The sequence below is a fragment of the Emys orbicularis genome, chromosome 3, assembly GCF_028017835.1.
Source record: "Emys orbicularis isolate rEmyOrb1 chromosome 3, rEmyOrb1.hap1, whole genome shotgun sequence".
NCBI lineage: Eukaryota > Metazoa > Chordata > Testudines > Emydidae > Emys > Emys orbicularis.
This window is the reverse complement of record NC_088685.1, coordinates 128,410,090-128,426,696: the sequence shown is the minus strand read 5'-3', so window position 1 is coordinate 128,426,696 and position 16,607 is coordinate 128,410,090. Positions and strand designations below refer to the sequence as shown.

Genomic DNA, 16,607 nt, shown 5'->3' with positions numbered 1-16,607 from the left:
GAATTCCAGTTTCTGGTCATCTCTAGATTCTGTCCCTGCCTCTGCCACAGAGTTCCTCTGTGATGCTGGGCTGGTCACTTAAAAAATAACACTTTCTCACATGGGCACTAATTGAGTGTTCTGGCGGCCTGACTTAAAACTCTAAGGCAGGGGTGGCCAACCTGTGGCTCTGGAGCCACATGTGGCTCTTCAGAAGTTAATATGTGGCTTCTTGTATAGGCACTGACTCTGGGGCTGGAGCTACAGGCGCCAACTTTCCAATGTGAAGGGGGGTGCTCGCTGCTCAACCCCTGGCTCTGCCATGGGGCATGCCCCAGCCTCCTGCATGCCATGGAAACAGCTGATAGGGAGGGGGAGGTGCTGATCGGTGGGGCTGCCAGTGGGTGGGAGGTGCGGGGCTGGGGGGGAGCTGATAGTGGGCTGCTGACTTATTACTGTGGCTCTTTGGCAATGTACATTGGTAAATTCTGGCTCCTTCTCAGGCTGGCCACCCGTGCCCTAAGGTCTGATTTGCAGAAGGGCTGAGCACTTCAGCTGCAACTGAAGTCAGTGGGAATTATGTTTTGAACATAAAGTGCTATCTAATGCTAAGACTCTGAAAAAACAGGTCCTAGGTGTCTCAAATTGGGCACCCAAAATTAGTGGATACTTTGGACCTTAATTGATCTGTGCCTCAGTTCCACAACTGTAATATGGGGATAATACCAATCATCTCTCAAGGTTTTGTGAAAATCAATTCGTTAATATTTGTGAAGCGCTCTGTATAATGATGAATGCCATAGAAAGGCTCATGAGGAAATTAATAATTCTGTCTTCAGAGCAGAGTTAGAAAAGTGCAGTAAATAAGGCCTGAGGCCACACACTGAACTATGAAGTTAAAACAAAATATTGAATACCTGCTCTTTTAAGTGAGCAAAATCCATTCTGTACACCGAATGAGGCAGATTTCCTGTAGAGCGGAAAAAACATGTGATCATGTAATTAAAGACTGTCATAATGCATATGCACAAGGGGCAAATTAAGGCTGCACAGACCACCTTAATTCTGGAATTTCCTAACTTTTGAATGCTAGACTTTGCAAGCTTAATTATTTTAATGTATTTTTTTAATGTTATTTATGTTGCAGTAGCTCTCGATGTGCTCTGCATTGTACATTTGCTCAGGAAGATAGCCTCCCCAAAATGGGACAAAAAAAGTGAGGAAAATGGAAACATTGCGGTCATCACCTTGACTACTTACACATTATTTGTTCCATAGAGGCCACATAGGGCTTGTCTCCACGAACGCTTAATTTGCTGCAAGATGGGATACAAATCTACCCCACACTAGTCTGCCATACACTAAGTGTCCACGTGGACCCTGCTGCCGTGCACCAGAAGTTCCCCAGTGAACTTTAATCTATCCCGTTTTTAAACGGGAGTAGATTAAAGTGCTTTAGGGAACTGTTAGTGCATGGCAGCATGGCTTACATGGATACTTAGTATGCAGCAGGCTAATATGGGGTCAGTCAGGGCTGTCCCTACGGGACAAATCAGCCGGGATGCTCTCCCCCCGCCCGGGCTGGTGAAGTGACACAAACGGCTCCCTGGCAGAATTTCCTGTCTAGGTTGTAATGAGCATACTCACCCAAACTGAGCAGGCACAGTAACATCTGCTAAAGCCTACACTGTCCTAGTGCCCCCCGCACCCTAACCCCACTCCCCTGGGCCAGGCTATAGGTGCTGACTTCGTAGGTGCTCCGGGGCTGGAGCACCATGGGGGAAAAAATAGTGGGTGCTGAGCACCCACCTGCAGCTAGCGGCCCCACGATCAGCACCTCCCTCTCCCTCTCCCCGCCTCCTGCTCGCCACGAACAGCTGTTTCATGGTGTTCTGGAAGGCTGAGAAGGAGCGGGGATGCAGCTCACTCGGGAAAGGGGGCGGAACTGGGTGGGATGGGCCTTGGGGGAAGGAGTGAAGTGGGGGCAGGGCCTGGGGAAGAGCCTGGGGACGAGTATCCCTCAAAATCCCTCTGCAGTTTGAAAAGTCAGCGCCTGGTCCCGCACTACAGAGACACACTGAAGCGCGGGGGGCCCCCAAAGCACAGGGAAATTTAGCTGGATGAGGAACTCAAGGCAATGGTTAACTGTATATTTCTGCACTTTATACTTGATAAATTCTGAGACTAATCTGGGATTATAAACCATTTCATTTTTAATCGCTTAGTTGTAATGTTACACCACGGAAAGGTGTATTATGAAGAAAGGGTAGTTGGAAAGCATAAATGTGTAAAACATGCAGGAAAAACTGTGCATTATAGAGATTGACAGTATTTCTAGCAAGATACTTTAGGCTCTTCATGGCCCATACCCTGCCCTGAAGGGAAATCCTACTTTTCAATTAACGACTCTGTACTTACAATTGCAAATCTCCTGGGATTTTAATTAGAAAAACAAATTACTCTGTTCATAAATTTGGCCTTTATGCTGTTTGGAATCACATATTGCAAGATACTGAAGCTAAATATACTTGGCATCCCTCCTTTGTCCTATTAAAATGCAAACTGGCAACTGATAGGAAATAACAAAGAGCCACATGAGTAGCTTGAATAAAGTTTCATCTGAGCTTTTTTTATTGAATACAAAACAGCTGCTCCCTAGTGGGCCTCTTCTCACTATTGCTGGAAGACAAAAACATTGGCAGAATCCAAGGCTGTATTTGCCAAATACAATAATTGTGAATGGATGTTTTTAACAGTGGATTGTCCATCATAATGCTAATGCTGGTATTGTCAGAAGATGGATATTGTGAATTCGAGATTCACAGTGATGCTGTTTATGGCATTAATTCTCAGGATTAAGTTCAGACTGTTCATACTATAGAAAAGCCTATGGATTTCCTTATTACAGATGGTGCATTTGAAAATACTGATGACTTATTGAGAACATATATCAACTATTTGCTTGATTGGATATTTGCACACTATACATATTGATTTTTCTTTTTCCTCAGTTGTGTTTGATATTCACTCTCTGTGCTGTATTCTGGGTAAGTGATATTAACTCAAATCCTTTTTGTCCCTTTTAAGAGCAAGCTGGCTTGGCTAGGTTTTTGGCTGTGGTAACACTCTGTGGTTCATCTAATGTTTAAGAGCAGTTCAGGGACTGTATCATTAAAGTTCAATGAAGTCCGAGGGATAGATGACCGTGGGCAGGAATGGTGTCCCTAGCCTCTGTTTGCCAGAAGCTGGGAATGAGTGACAGGGGATGGATCACTTGATGATTACCTGTTCTGTTCATTCCCTCTGGGGCACCTGGCACTGGCCACTGTCAGAAGTCAGGATACTGGGCTAGATGGACCTTTGATCTGACCCAGTAGGGCCATTCTTATGTTTCTATCAATTATTTAAAAAAATTCCACTTTTAATAGAAGTGTGCAACATTGGTGTTTGAATTGCATTTAGTTGGTGGATGGCATTGAGCATTTTGGCTACAGAGCAAGAGCACTCTTACAACTGCATATTGTGGGAAAGGACTTGCAGAACATAAGATCTTAATGAGTAAAAAAAATAGAAATGATAAACTTTTGTATAATAGTATCTTCAGCCGCCTCAGCTCTATGCTTTTGTAATTCAAGTATCAATGCAAGGGTGAAGGTAAACGTGTATCTGAAAAGAACATACACTGTAATGTTGCACAGATCAAATATGGATCGTGAATATGAAGGAAATAGTAGTTTGGTAGTTGGAATTCTTCGTTCTGAAGAGTTTCAGAACTAGGGAAGACTTAAGTTGCAAAGATGTTAATTAGCTCTCTTCAGTTGGAATGATATTCTAACAATTGATTATAGTTCTTGCAAACGGGAAGGAGATCTGTTTAAGCTCCTAGACCTTCATAACTAAGGAGATTGACCATCATGGATCAGCTAAGGTTTTGGAGTGAACTGGATTGAGTAGGCTAGTTCTTCTAGTTACTAAATTAAATTATTTTGTACAAATCAATTTTAATCTGCGGTGTTTCTTTTGTTTTAGTGGGGTAAGAAAGGTTTGGCCCTGCTATTCTGCATATTCCAGTTCTTAGCAATGACCTGGTAAGGCTTTTTTTTTTTTTTTTTAATTTATCTTGAATTGTTTATCACTTGCCACATAACCTTGACATGTAATTAAGAGGTACCTATGAAAAAAGATAGGGCCAAATTCTGCCCACAAGTCGCATATTGCTCTAAATTGAGTTGTGTATGTGCAGCTTGGCAGGATTTTGCTCAAATTATCTTGCAGAAATGTCTGATAGCTTTAGATATATGAAAATGTGATCCTTAATTCACTGGGTCTGAGAGTGAGTGACTGTATCCTGATGGGTAGGGTGCCCACCTGAGAGGTGGAACACCTAAAGTCTAGTCCCCTTGCTCTGACTGTTTAAAGCACACCAGCTTCAGTTAGGAGAGACTGATGGAGGACCACATCAGAATATCCCATAGCGCAGTGGTTAGGGCATTCTCCTGAGAGGTGGGAAAAACCCCTGTTCAAGTCTCTTCTTCCCATCAGGTGGGGGAATTGAACCCAGGTCTCCCACATCCCAAATGAGCCTTCTAAGAACTGGCCTAAAAGTTAAGGAAGGTACAACCACCTACTCCTCTTCCTCTGGCAGGATTTTGACTGGGGACCAATGTGGTAGGCATGCTCTGAACACACATACTGGATTGGGCCCCACGGATGAGAGAGGCAGATAAATGCCTATTTTCCCCTGGCTTTGTGGATCACCCTGGGGATAGGCATCTGGATGGTTAGAGCAAGGCAGCAGTGCATGTGCTTAGGGGCATAAACGTAAGCACCTAGGGAATTTTTACAGCAGAAGCTTAGGTGCAATGCAGGGATGGGGTGCGGGTTGTGAATCCCATTGGTGCCTAAAATTGGGACTTAGATATACAGATTCCTTTGTGGATCTGGGCGCTGGTGATTTTAATATAGGAAAATCAGGTATGGTGTTCCTGTATTTGGAATAGGGAAGATGGGCACATTTATCAGACACTGGACAATGTATGGTCCAACCTCTAAGTTCTCCCAAGCAAGGAGATTGGGCAGTGGGTTTGGCTTTATGGCTAAGCTATTTGCTGGCACCCTTGGTGTCCAGTGCAGGGATGAGGCTCAAAATGGCCAGTTCCCAGAGATAAACAGAAGAAAACTCTGAGCTAACTGGTAAACCATTTTAGCCTGGAGGAAAACGGGGAGACAGTAAGTTCCTGCAGATAGAGATGGCTTTCAAATGTCCCCTTATGTCCCCTCTCATGGGAAGGAGGGAGGATTCAGAAGTAGGCTGAATGCCTAGGAGTTAGGCTGAAGCGGGCCAACCCTGACAGTTTTTGATATGCAGGCCATTTAATGTTGCACTGGACCCAAGTAAATAATAGGTAATTGGGGACTGGTGGAGGTTAGGGACCCATAACTAAAACTAAAAGTTAAGGTCTTCTGATATCAAATCCATCCCAGTGTCTGATCAGGACAAGCAGGAGAATGAAACACAATTTCTTCTTCGAGTGCTTGTTCATGTCCGGTTCAAAGCCATGACGGACTTAAACACCCAAGTGTCGGCACACCCATTGACAACAGCCCGGGTGCGTCTACGTCTACTAGGTCACATGGCAGCATGTACATATGTGGCGTGGCACATGCCCCTGCACATCAGACAGCTTCAGATGTGGCTCACGTCAGTCTACTCTCTGAGCAGGCACTGTCTGGATTCCATTCTCACCATCCCAGCGTTAGTCCTGGTTTCCCTGAAGCGGTGGTTAAGGTCTAACCCAGGGGCGGGCAAACTTTCTGGCCTGAGGGCCACATTGAGTTTCCAAAATTGTATGGAGGGTCCCTATCCACACCCCCGCCCCCTGACCACCACCCCAAACTCCCCTGCCCTCTATCCAACCCCCCCCCCCCTCCTTGCCCCCTTACCGCGCAGCACAGAGCACCAGTGGCTGGTGGCATTACTGCCGCACCGCCCAGAGCACCGGGAGAGGCCGTGACTCTGCAACTGCACTGCCCGGCCGCCCACAGCGTTGCGCCGGCGGCGTGGTGCGCTGAAGCTGCGGGGGTGGGGGGGACCAGCAGGGGAGGGGCTGGGGGCTAGCCTCCTGGGCCAGGAGCTCAGGGGCCAGGCAGGAGGGTTCCGTGGGCTGGATGTGGCCCACGGGCTGTAGTTTGCCCACCTCTGGTCTAACCTTAACCTGAGGCCAGGTCTAACCACCACTTCAGGGAAGCCAGGACATTTTGCTATAAGAGCAAAATACCATAAAGTAGTCTTACTCTACAGCTGTGTGTGTTTGTTTGCACTATACACACCACCAGGTACATATTTGCATAAACTACTTTTGTTCTAGTCAAACTAGACAATGATGTCTTTGCTATCTTAATTTCTGGGAGAATTGTAGGTTTCATATAGTTCTGTAATCAGTCTTCAGGAACCAAAGTTAAGAATCCTAAAGTGATAGTAAATCTCCATATTCCATTTTGTAGTGGAATTCATATTCAGTGGAAGTTATATACTACATAGCAACATTCAAAGAAAAAAGGAGACGAGAATCTCTTGGCAGTACACTTAGTTCTTGCAGAGCCCTTTTTATTTTCAAGTGGATATAATTTGAATACATAATCCTGTTACAGGGTTTATTATACCAGTCTGCTTTTGTTAATTCTGGACTAAAATAGTGAATTGATATGTAGAAAACAAATGAAACCTCTCAAATTTTAACTATTGTTCCTCTCCTTTTTCAGGTATAGTCTCTCATATATTCCTTTTGCAAGGTGAGTCTCCCTTAATTGCCCTCATTTTATAAAAATAAAAGTTAGCCTGTTCTATAATTTTTTTTCAAAAGTATAATTTTCTTGAAAATCACATCTTTTAACTTACTAATTTTGAAAAGCCAAATATAATATCCTCAGTCTTAATTTTTTTAGCATTTGGAGGATAATTGTTTAAATTAACAGTTGTTCCATTAGTAGGCTTGGAAGGTTTAGATTTTTATTGGTATGTCTGTAAACATCGATGTCATCGTATATGCACAGATGAGAAAATATTTCCATCAAAATGTACAGATAGGCAGAGTAAGAAAAATGCTGCTTGAGAATTTACTCGAGTGTGATTTTTTTTAAGGATATTTATTTTGTGTATTTTGACATGTGATGACAGTTTGTGTGTTAACAGTTATAAAGGTTGAACTTTTTGAATCTCAGCATCTGTCATTAAAAAATTGTCAGAACTCCAATAATTTCCTGCAACTGCGAACATGTAAATCGATAAAAATAAAAAAAGCTTAAACATGTAGATTATGGGTCAAAATTATAAAAAATAAAAATTGAATTCTGCCAAGTCTACCATAACCAATGCCTGTTCTGAAGTTTAAGAGGGTGCAGCTAAAGATACCCAGCAATTTACTTGTTAAAGCATTGTAGCATTTTCTCTAGTTTTAATCACCAAAATAATTGTTATAACATGCTACAACACTGCTTAGTTTAAGGATATTTCCTACATAAAGTTTCATATACATTTGACAATATTTGGTAGCTTAAATGGACACAATGAACTTGAAATCTAGTCAGTTTAAAAAAATTAAATAGTTTGTTAGTAAATTTGTTTTTGAATCACCTGCCAGTGTTTGTGGCTTTGCCATTTTCCCGTTTTTTAAAATCTGCGGCCCCCTTCCCCCCCCGTTATTCCTGCGTGAAAGACCCACGTGCCCAGGGGAAACTGGCACTACACACAGTGCCGTCCAATGCACAAAGTAAATACATTTTTTTTTTTTTTAGTTTAATTGAAAGATTAGAGAGAAACTATAGTGCAATTTGGACTTTTAACAGTATATTAAAACACTTCATTCTGATTTTTTTTTTTACATTGACTGACTGCTCCTATAAATATATCCTGCCTTGCTAAATTGTTCACAGTACCTCTCCTTTCATCTTGTATTTTCTCACTGCTTTTCTATAATAGTCCAATAAAACCTGACATAAGCCACAAAAATCTATGCTATAGATTCTTAGGTGTGGCAGAATTAAACCATAATATAAAATTAGTTATAGCAATAGGTGATCTCATTAATTCTAACAAGACTGTCTTCAAGATAGTTGCAAGCAGTGAAATAATTCATATTTAAATACTATAAAATGTCACCTTAATTTTGACACATCCAACTTCCCCAGTCCGATTACTAGCATTCTAAATTTCTACATTTCCGGCAATCATGTCTCACTTTCTATAGGCTTATTTTTGTTCAAATCAGTTTAATTCATACTACTATGTTTTAGTATGCTCAAAGATATTAACAACCATTGGTACCTGGCCTTCTTTCTCTTGTTTGAATGCTGGTCTGGTAAAACATGAGTTATATTATCTAAACAATTGAACTGAAGCAAATAAAGAGTCTATGTAATAAAAACACCAAACCCTATGATTTTTTGATAGGTTGTTCAAAAACTGTACTAGCCTAATTCTTTTTCAGGTAACTGAAGTATTTGCTAGTATAAAATGCCATCACAAGTTGAGCTTCATACATTCTGTCTTATGCAAATAGTTGGCTGAGTTATTACATGGTGCCAGGAAATGGTATTGCGTAACTTGTCTAAAGTACTCATTTGTTTTAATTTACACTAAAAAAAATTGTAGCAACAAAAATACCCCAATGAGGCTTGTTCACTTCCAGTAGACTGTGATCTGCCTTGTTTTTAGAACTCGTTTTATTATATAAATCTTATAGGACAGCTATGTTGGGGCATATGGAAATAACTTATTTCACTTAAACTCAAGAATATGGGGAGTCCCTGAATTTTCAAAGTGGCTAACAGCCAAGTACAAAAATTCTGCTGAATAGCAAATAATTAAGTTTTGGGAAAATAAAAATAAATGAGGCTGAACAAATTCAGACTAATCCAAACGGAACAGTATACAAACCAATTTACAAAATACTCAATAGGGAAGCAATGCCCCTTCAGATCTTTCAGTCTCCCCACAGAGTTTAATAAGTTATCAGAATTCTGCATCTGATAAGTAATTAAAATTTTCATTTTGTCATCCAAAATAGTGCATCATTGAATTTGTATGTTTTATAACTAATTTTGGGAAATGTAACACAAAATATTGTGTAGTCTGAAAAATATTAGTGACCTGAATGTGGCCTGTAAAAAAATAAATGTTAATTGTTTTGTTTTTTTTAAGGGATGCTGTGATTAAATGCTTCACGTCCTGCCTGAGTTAGACTAAACAAAACAAACTATTCAACATCTTTTAAAAGCCAACTTTATATTTTTGTGAAGTTTGCTCAGAAAAATTATGAACTTCCACTCCTGAAACAACACCTGGTGACAGTTTTAGTATTTTCCTTGCCTTTTGCACGCTGGGGATTAAATCATTTTAGCAGAACCAAGTTTAAATATGAGCCAGGTAAACAGTGTTTTATCCCTGTCTGAACCATTTGGAAACTAGAATAGGTTTAACACTTTATGCAATGTAATCTTAAAACTGTTTGACTCAGTTTCTGTTAACACAGTTTAATGACAATTCAGGATTTTGGGTAATATATGAGACAAAACTCTATATGAAACTTTTATATATTTCTTATGTGCTATTACTATTTGTTCACTCTATGCGTTTCCCAAAGATGAGGATTTTGTCATTATTATAGAGAAATTTTTTTAGTTAATTATAGCTGATAGAGCTGCTTTGAAATGTTTGTACATGTGCAGTATGGAGAAAGTTTGGTGTGAACATGAGAGGTCTGGTAAAAGCTTGCTCAGTTTTATGCTTACATTTTAAGGACCAATTTTTTCACTTTGAAGCTTAAAATATATTTGATTAAAATGGCTTATGGATAATATATAAATCAATGATTACAAAATAAATGAATTATTGTAAGTGTTTAGACTATGTAATTTTTAGACTTGAGCCACATAGGCAGGAAAATTAAAACACGCTTGCAATATATATTTCACTTTTGAAATTAGTCAACACACTTTCAGTTATTACCTCAAATCTCTTTTGCTACCCCCCTTTCCTATCTGTTGTCAGACTAAAAATAATTGTGTTGGTACATGTACATAACTCAAACTGTCTCAGAATACACAAGTGACTTTAAAACATCTTTAATTTTTATGCGTTTTTGGAAAAAATACTCCTGGTGGTATAATGTACATGAAGTGAATGTATAACTATCTGGAATACTCTAATAGGACACTCAATAAAGACAAATACAAAGTACTCCACTTAGGAAGGAACAATCAGTTGCACAAATACAAAGTGGGAAATGACTGCCTACAAAGGAGTACTACGGAAAGGGATCTGGGGGTCATAGTGGATCACAAGCTAAATAGGAGTCAACAGTGTAACACTGTTGCAAAAAAAGCAAACAACATTCTGGGATGTATTAGCAGGAATATTGTAAGCAAGACACAAGAAGTAATTCCTCCGCTCTGCGCTGATTAGGCCTCATCTGGAGTAGTGTGTCCAGTTCTGGGTGCCACATTTCAGGAAAGATGTGGACAAATTGGAGAGAGTCCAGAGAAGAGTGACAAAAATGATTAAAGGTCTAGAAAACATGACCTATGAGGGAAGATTGAAAAAATTGGGTTTGTTTAGTTTGGAGAAGAGAAGACTGAGAGGGGACATAAGTTTTCAAGTACACCTCTACCCCGATATAACGCTGTCCTTGGGAGCCAAAAAAACTTACCGCGTTATAGGTGAAACCGTGTTATATCGAACTTGCTTTGATCTGCCGGAGTGCGCAGCCCCGCTCCCCAGAGCACTGCTTTACCATGTTATAGCCGAATTCGTGTTATATCGGTTTGCGTTATATTGGGGTAGAGATGTACATAAAACACTGTTACAAGGAGGAGGGAGAAAAATTGTTCTTAACCTCTGAGGATAGGGCAAGAAGCAATGGGCTTAAATTGCAGCAAGGGAGGTTTGGGTTGGACATTAGGAAAAACTTCCTAACTGTCAGAGTGGTTAAGCACTGGAATAAATTGCCTGGGGGGGGGGGGTGGTATCTCCATCATTGGGGATTTTTAAGAGCAGGTTGGACAAACACCTGTCAGGGATGGTCTAGTCCTGCCTTGGGTGCAGGGGACTGGACTAGATGACCTCTCGAGGTCCTTTCCAGTTCTATGATTCTATGAATATACTTTGCTTAGCTTCTGTGAAAGCAGTGTTTCTGGGGCAAGCCTTGGTTGAAATATTTTTCCAATTGTAGCTATTTAGGCATTGAAGAGCAAAGATAAGTCTATGAGGATCCTGAAGCTACAGACAACCTAGCTCTTAGATGGCTGATGTTATGATGGTAGAAAGTTCTTTGTTTCCCTCTCTCCACCAGCAGTACCTCCATCTCTTCCAGGTTTAGCTTTAACAAGCTAGTCTTCATGTGAATGTTGACCCCTAGACAGTGGGATGGCTGGGAGATAGTGTTTGCATTTTCTGTGAAGGAAACAGCATGGTGGCTACATTTTACTAGCATATGCATCCCTGTTGTCTCTCAGCTTTGTATAGGTGTTAAATAGAACAGGGCTGGGGGAGAGGATTCAGAGGTGAGGACTCTGCCTTGAGGTGGAAGGACAAGGAAGCCATTGTATTGATTAATGCTAAACCCCTGTATGTAAGACAACAGCAGCATTCCACTGAAATTTATCAAATGTTGTGAAGAGATCCTGCAATATGGGTATGGTTTGAGCAGCAGTTTAAGACATGTTGGCTTTACCAGTCAGTGTGGGATTGCAGGGGGTGCGTATCTTCTGGGTTGTCCTGTTGCAGTAGTTAGCCAATGGGGCAGAATCTCTAAGAGAACGGCTCTCATTAGGTAGTCCTGGTCCCTTCAACAGGTTGTTGGGTTAATTAGCTGAGACACAGGGCAGTTCACATAAGCAAACAAGGCACAAGAGGGCCTTTCACTGCTCTGGCCTTCCCATCTTTGTTGTTGGTGGAGGGTATTAATAAATGTTGTGTTGATTGCAGTTCCAGCTGGTGACTTCCACAGGTCACCTGGACTGCAGCATTTGTACAGATATTGATGGACATGGAAGAATTTCATGGAACACCTTGTGGACTCCTGCTGTCAGGTGGAATGGAAATTAAAGGACAAATGAGCACTTGGGTTTTGTTTATATGCTTCATGGGATCGATTTGAGCAGTTGTTTCTGGCAGCAGGGATGTCAAAACCCTCTTTTTCCAATGGGATAGACATTGGTTTCGTTCTCCCAAAACAATAGAAGTTGTATGATTTTTGGAGACACCTTCCTTTTCCCTGTGACCGACATCAACATGCCTTTCTCAAGGGAAGAAGTAGACTTGTGGGTGAGCCTGAGCCATCCTACAAAGCCAAGGCTTTCTCAGGCAGTAGGCTGTTCTGGCTGTAGGCCATGATAGACATCGAGAGTACATCAGGCTCTGAGAAGGCCTTGGTGTTAAACCTGGGATTCTTGTGCTTGGAATTTGAGCATCAAAAAGGGGTAAGGCAGGTGATGGGGAGCATTGATCGCCTTTTATCTTCCAAATTGCTGCCAAATCAGGTTGACCCAAAATGTTATCCTGTTATGGAATTAATAAGGTTCTGAACACTTGGCAAAAATGTCAGATATTTGTATTTGTCTTCATTAGCCTCTTCAATTCTCAGTGATACTTTAAGTGCCCATTTTATAATTCCATCTATGCAGAAAGCATGCTTGGTCCACGAGAAAATATGGAAAAGGTAGACAAGACCTCCCATTTGACTGACAAGTTAAAAGAAACTAGCTTTGGGCTAAAACTATTCCACAGGTGTTATTCACAGATGCTAGTTTCAATTAAACACTTCAGTTGTCATTACCATACAGTCTGAAATCAAATGCTGCTGATCCACTCACCTTGTCTCATTACATATTTTAATTGTCTTCATTAATCAGTATCTTATTAATTAGATCACTATCTAGAAAGTTCACTTCTGGAAAACTCAAGTTACATTCTATTACAAGAAATGTTTTGTCAGTTACAGCAGCATTCATTCTTTCTATAAGTGAAGTGCAAGCATTTCCCCCTCAAAAACAATTTTCCCAATATTTTCATAAAATCAGAAAACGTAACTGAAATTAAAAGCAAAACCACTGACCTAGGCAGGAACTGCAGCAGTAGGATAACTGGTCTCACTGTGTCAGCTACTTTCCTTATTTCCAGACACTATGCAATAACTGGACAAGTTGTCTGCATATACAACTGGACTCAACTCCACACAGTAAGAAACTTGCAATGCTACAGTTAAAAAATGTCCATAAATTTCAGGTACACTAATGAATATTAAAAAAATCTTAAATGAATGTTGTAATAAGGTCTCTCTAAGAACCAGCTGCTACAATTTTTGCTCCAATTACTTGTGAATAGTAGCAATTAATCTCCAGTTGATTAAATCAATATACATTTAACCCTTCATTTTAGTAGTTACATGGCCCCATTGTATTTATCCTCCCAGCACTCCTGTGAGGTAGGGAAGTACTACTATCCTCATTGTATGAGGTATAGAGGCACATGTTGAGCAAGTGACTTGTCCACAGTCCCACAGGAAATCTGTGGTGAAGCAGGGAATTCCAGGTCTCCCAAATCCCAGGCCAGTATCCTAAAAACTGGGTCATCCTTACTCTCCTGCTTTTAACATCTTATCTGATTTGGCTTTAACAATTGTCCTTGTTTCCACATTTTCCTCAATTAGAATACCATGTTCTGAAACATTGTCTTTAAGCCATATGATCGCCCTTTGCAAACAGTCCTGCAAAATATTTCTCTGGTGTGGTTGCCCACATTCAATCACTAGCTGTTGTGGACTGTCTTATTATAACTATGATATAGCTACTTTGTTGGCCTACTTGAAAGAATAACTTTGATTATCTTCCACTGTTGCTCTGACTACTTTTCTTTCTACACTCCGGGTGATCTCATCCATGCTCTTGGTGAATGTTACGTAACCATTGCTCTCGGCTGCAGACTAATGTAATTCTCCATCCCAACCAGTCTTACATCTCAGCCTGTCTTACTGATATCTTCTCCTAGCTGTTCTACCCAATCCTCTCACTAATCTAACTTCTCATTTTTTCCTCCTAGGCTATCTCTCTTCCCTTATCACTGCTGACAACTTCACTGTCCTCCCCATCGCTCATGTTTGCAAGCTGTTTTATGTAACTTTTTAAACTGGTCCCATAGTCAGTTAGTATAAGGGACGGATATATTGGTTTCTCTTCTTCCCCATCCATTCAGTTGGCTGGACCTTAATATTGGAATTATCGTGGGAAAACTAACTCAAAAATAAGTAATACTTTGTTGTGAAAGCAGTGAGTTGAGTTATCACTTTTTGGGGGGGGGACGACTGTGTGTATGTCCAAAACTTCATTTTGATTGCCTGGGTGAGCCTTTTTGATGTCACAGCCCTGCAGCAGCTCTTAACAGTGACCATCCTGAGGAACAGCAGCTCCCTTCTTCTACCATACTCAGCTGGTAGAGGTTAAGTCTATGAACAAGACAAAGATAAGAGATTAGGAAGGAGGGGGGAGCTTAAAGGAGGCTAGTGGCTATGGCACGGAGAGTGTGAAAGAAGGATGAGGGGCTGAAAATGTAATGAAACTTCCACTGTGCTACCTTATTTCAGGAGAAATTTATGTCCCTTATAGGTCTCTCTAAATTTACTTATGAATGTAAAAAGGAAGTGGCAGCTATTGACTAGTTCACAACATTTTAGTAGAGAAGATGAACTGGTAAATTATAAATAGCTGTTGCAAGGGTGAGGAGAGCATGTGGGGGACAGCAAAAAGGGAAAGTGACCATCCTAATAGATAAGGGAAGCATTTACAGTTTCTAAATTTGAACAATATATTCAGTGTTCCTTTTTTAATTGTTTACTAGGAACTAATTATTACAATAGAAATATATTTAAGTGACTTTTTTAATGTAAAAAGCAGTGACTCCCTGCCAGGGCTGCAGTAGGAGGGCATTAGTATTGCCATAGCACTAGCTTTTAAAATACATCCTGAAATTCTGTGTCCTAATAGTTTATAGATGTAAATTCCATAGTCGCGAACGTTCTGGGGCTTGTGTTTTGACGTCTCTGCCTCTTCCTCCTCACAGCTACTCTTTCCTCTTATTTTAATACTTAAAAAAAAATCACGTCCCTTCTTTCAATCACTGCTCAAAGTGGGAGGTGAGCCGCAGCCCTCCCCGGTGAGTGCTTTCCCCCGCCCACTGAGCCCCGCCTCCCGCTCAGCCTCGCTGCTGCGTGTCTGTCTCATTCATCGAGAGCCAGCGACGGAGCCTGGAGGTCCCAGCACGGTCGTGCTCGCCTATGGAGCTGCAGCCGGGACCGATCCGTCCGCGGGGGATGCTCGGCCCTGCTCGGGGTGCGATCTGCCCTGAGCAGCTGTGAGGAGCAGAGGGGGGTCTCCCGGCACCACCATGTCCCTGCCGCCCATCCTGCCTCCCCCCGCCCCGGCCGCTATCCCCGCCGCCCCCCGAGCGCAGCCCAGGAAGCCGGCGGCTCCCAGGAAGGCAGCGCCACCGCCCGCCGAGGAGAAGCCACCGAGGAAGCCGCGGGGGGCGCCCCCGGAGCGGGCCGGTCCCTTCCCCAGCTCCTGGCCCTGCACCTCTCTGCAGAGGCAGCAACCGCGGAGGCCGGCCCCGGCCCCGCCACAGCCCCGCGGCCGCTCCTGCGAGACCCTGTGCGCGGAGGCGGGGGCTGGAGAGGCCGCTCTGCGCTTCTCGCTCAGCCTCCCCCCCGAGGCGGCCCTGGTGCTGCAGCGCCGCAGCCTGGAGAAGCAGCGGGGGCGGCCGAGCCCCTCCTCCGCCACCGAGCGCCTCCTGCCGGGCTCCCGGAGCAAGGCGGCCCCGGCGGTGGGGGGCTTGGCGCGGCGGGGGGCCCGGGCCGGGCCGGGGTCCAGCCCCGGGGACCTGCGCGCCCTGCTGAAGATCTCGCTGCTGAACGAGCGGCACCGCTACGACGACGTGGAGTACGAGGAGGAGGCGGCGCCGGGGGCCGTGGCGGACGAGGGGCTGGTGCGCAAATGCACCGAGTGGCTGCGCGGGGTGGAGAGCGCGGCCGGCCGGGACCGGGCCGACAAGCTGGAGACCCTGCCCCACCTGGGGGCCCTCTGAGCCTTGGGTGGCACCTGCCTGCCCCGCCGCACGCACCCAGGGAGCGCGCAGCCCCCGCCCCTCCTCGCAGCAATAGCCGGGGGGGCTCCCCATGTGATGTGCCCCGCAGCGGGGTTATTTCTCTCTCTCCATTGAACCCCCCGGGAAGCTGGACAGCACCGTATCCTGCTCCAAAGCCACCTCATGTGTTCGTCTCCCCAGACTGAGAACCATGGAGAGCGGAGTTTTAGTACCGGGTTTAACCGCCCGCCCTGCTGCTATCCCCGCCTGAGGAAACTGACTTGCGCTTTGACCCCGTGGGGGCTGGCGGCTGTTCCAGGCGCTACATAAACGGGAAAAAATGTATTTATAGCTACTGTGTACTGTGTATTTTCATTCACATCTTGTGGGGAGAGAAAAAAGTGGGGGCTGACTAATCAGTGTTGTATAGATGCTTCTCCTGATCCAGCTGGGCTGCTGGATGCTTTTTATCTGAAATCAGGAGACAGAGTTTCTA

General features: G+C 43.2%; 2 protein-coding genes across 8 annotated transcripts in view; both read left to right on the top strand.

The window, feature by feature from the left end:
* Positions 1 to 9,939, top strand: part of SFT2D1 (SFT2 domain containing 1) — a 42,872-nt gene extending 32,933 nt beyond the window's left edge. For all 7 annotated transcript variants that reach the window (XM_065400424.1, XM_065400419.1, XM_065400420.1 and 4 more), the window contains 4 exons: positions 2,991 to 3,026; positions 4,009 to 4,067; positions 6,742 to 6,771; positions 9,179 to 9,939. In XM_065400424.1, coding sequence (XP_065256496.1) covers positions 2,991 to 3,026; positions 4,009 to 4,067; positions 6,742 to 6,771; positions 9,179 to 9,218 — 165 coding nt within the window. In that variant the 3' untranslated portion in view covers positions 9,219 to 9,939. The remainder of the gene's footprint in view (positions 1 to 2,990; positions 3,027 to 4,008; positions 4,068 to 6,741; positions 6,772 to 9,178) is intronic.
* A 5,476-nt stretch (positions 9,940 to 15,415) lies between these two features.
* On the top strand, positions 15,416 to 16,111 carry PRR18 (proline rich 18). The gene has a single exon (XM_065400503.1). It carries the CDS (start codon positions 15,416 to 15,418, stop codon positions 16,109 to 16,111), a length of 696 nt encoding a protein of 231 aa, XP_065256575.1.
* Positions 16,112 to 16,607: the final 496 nt, after the last annotated feature.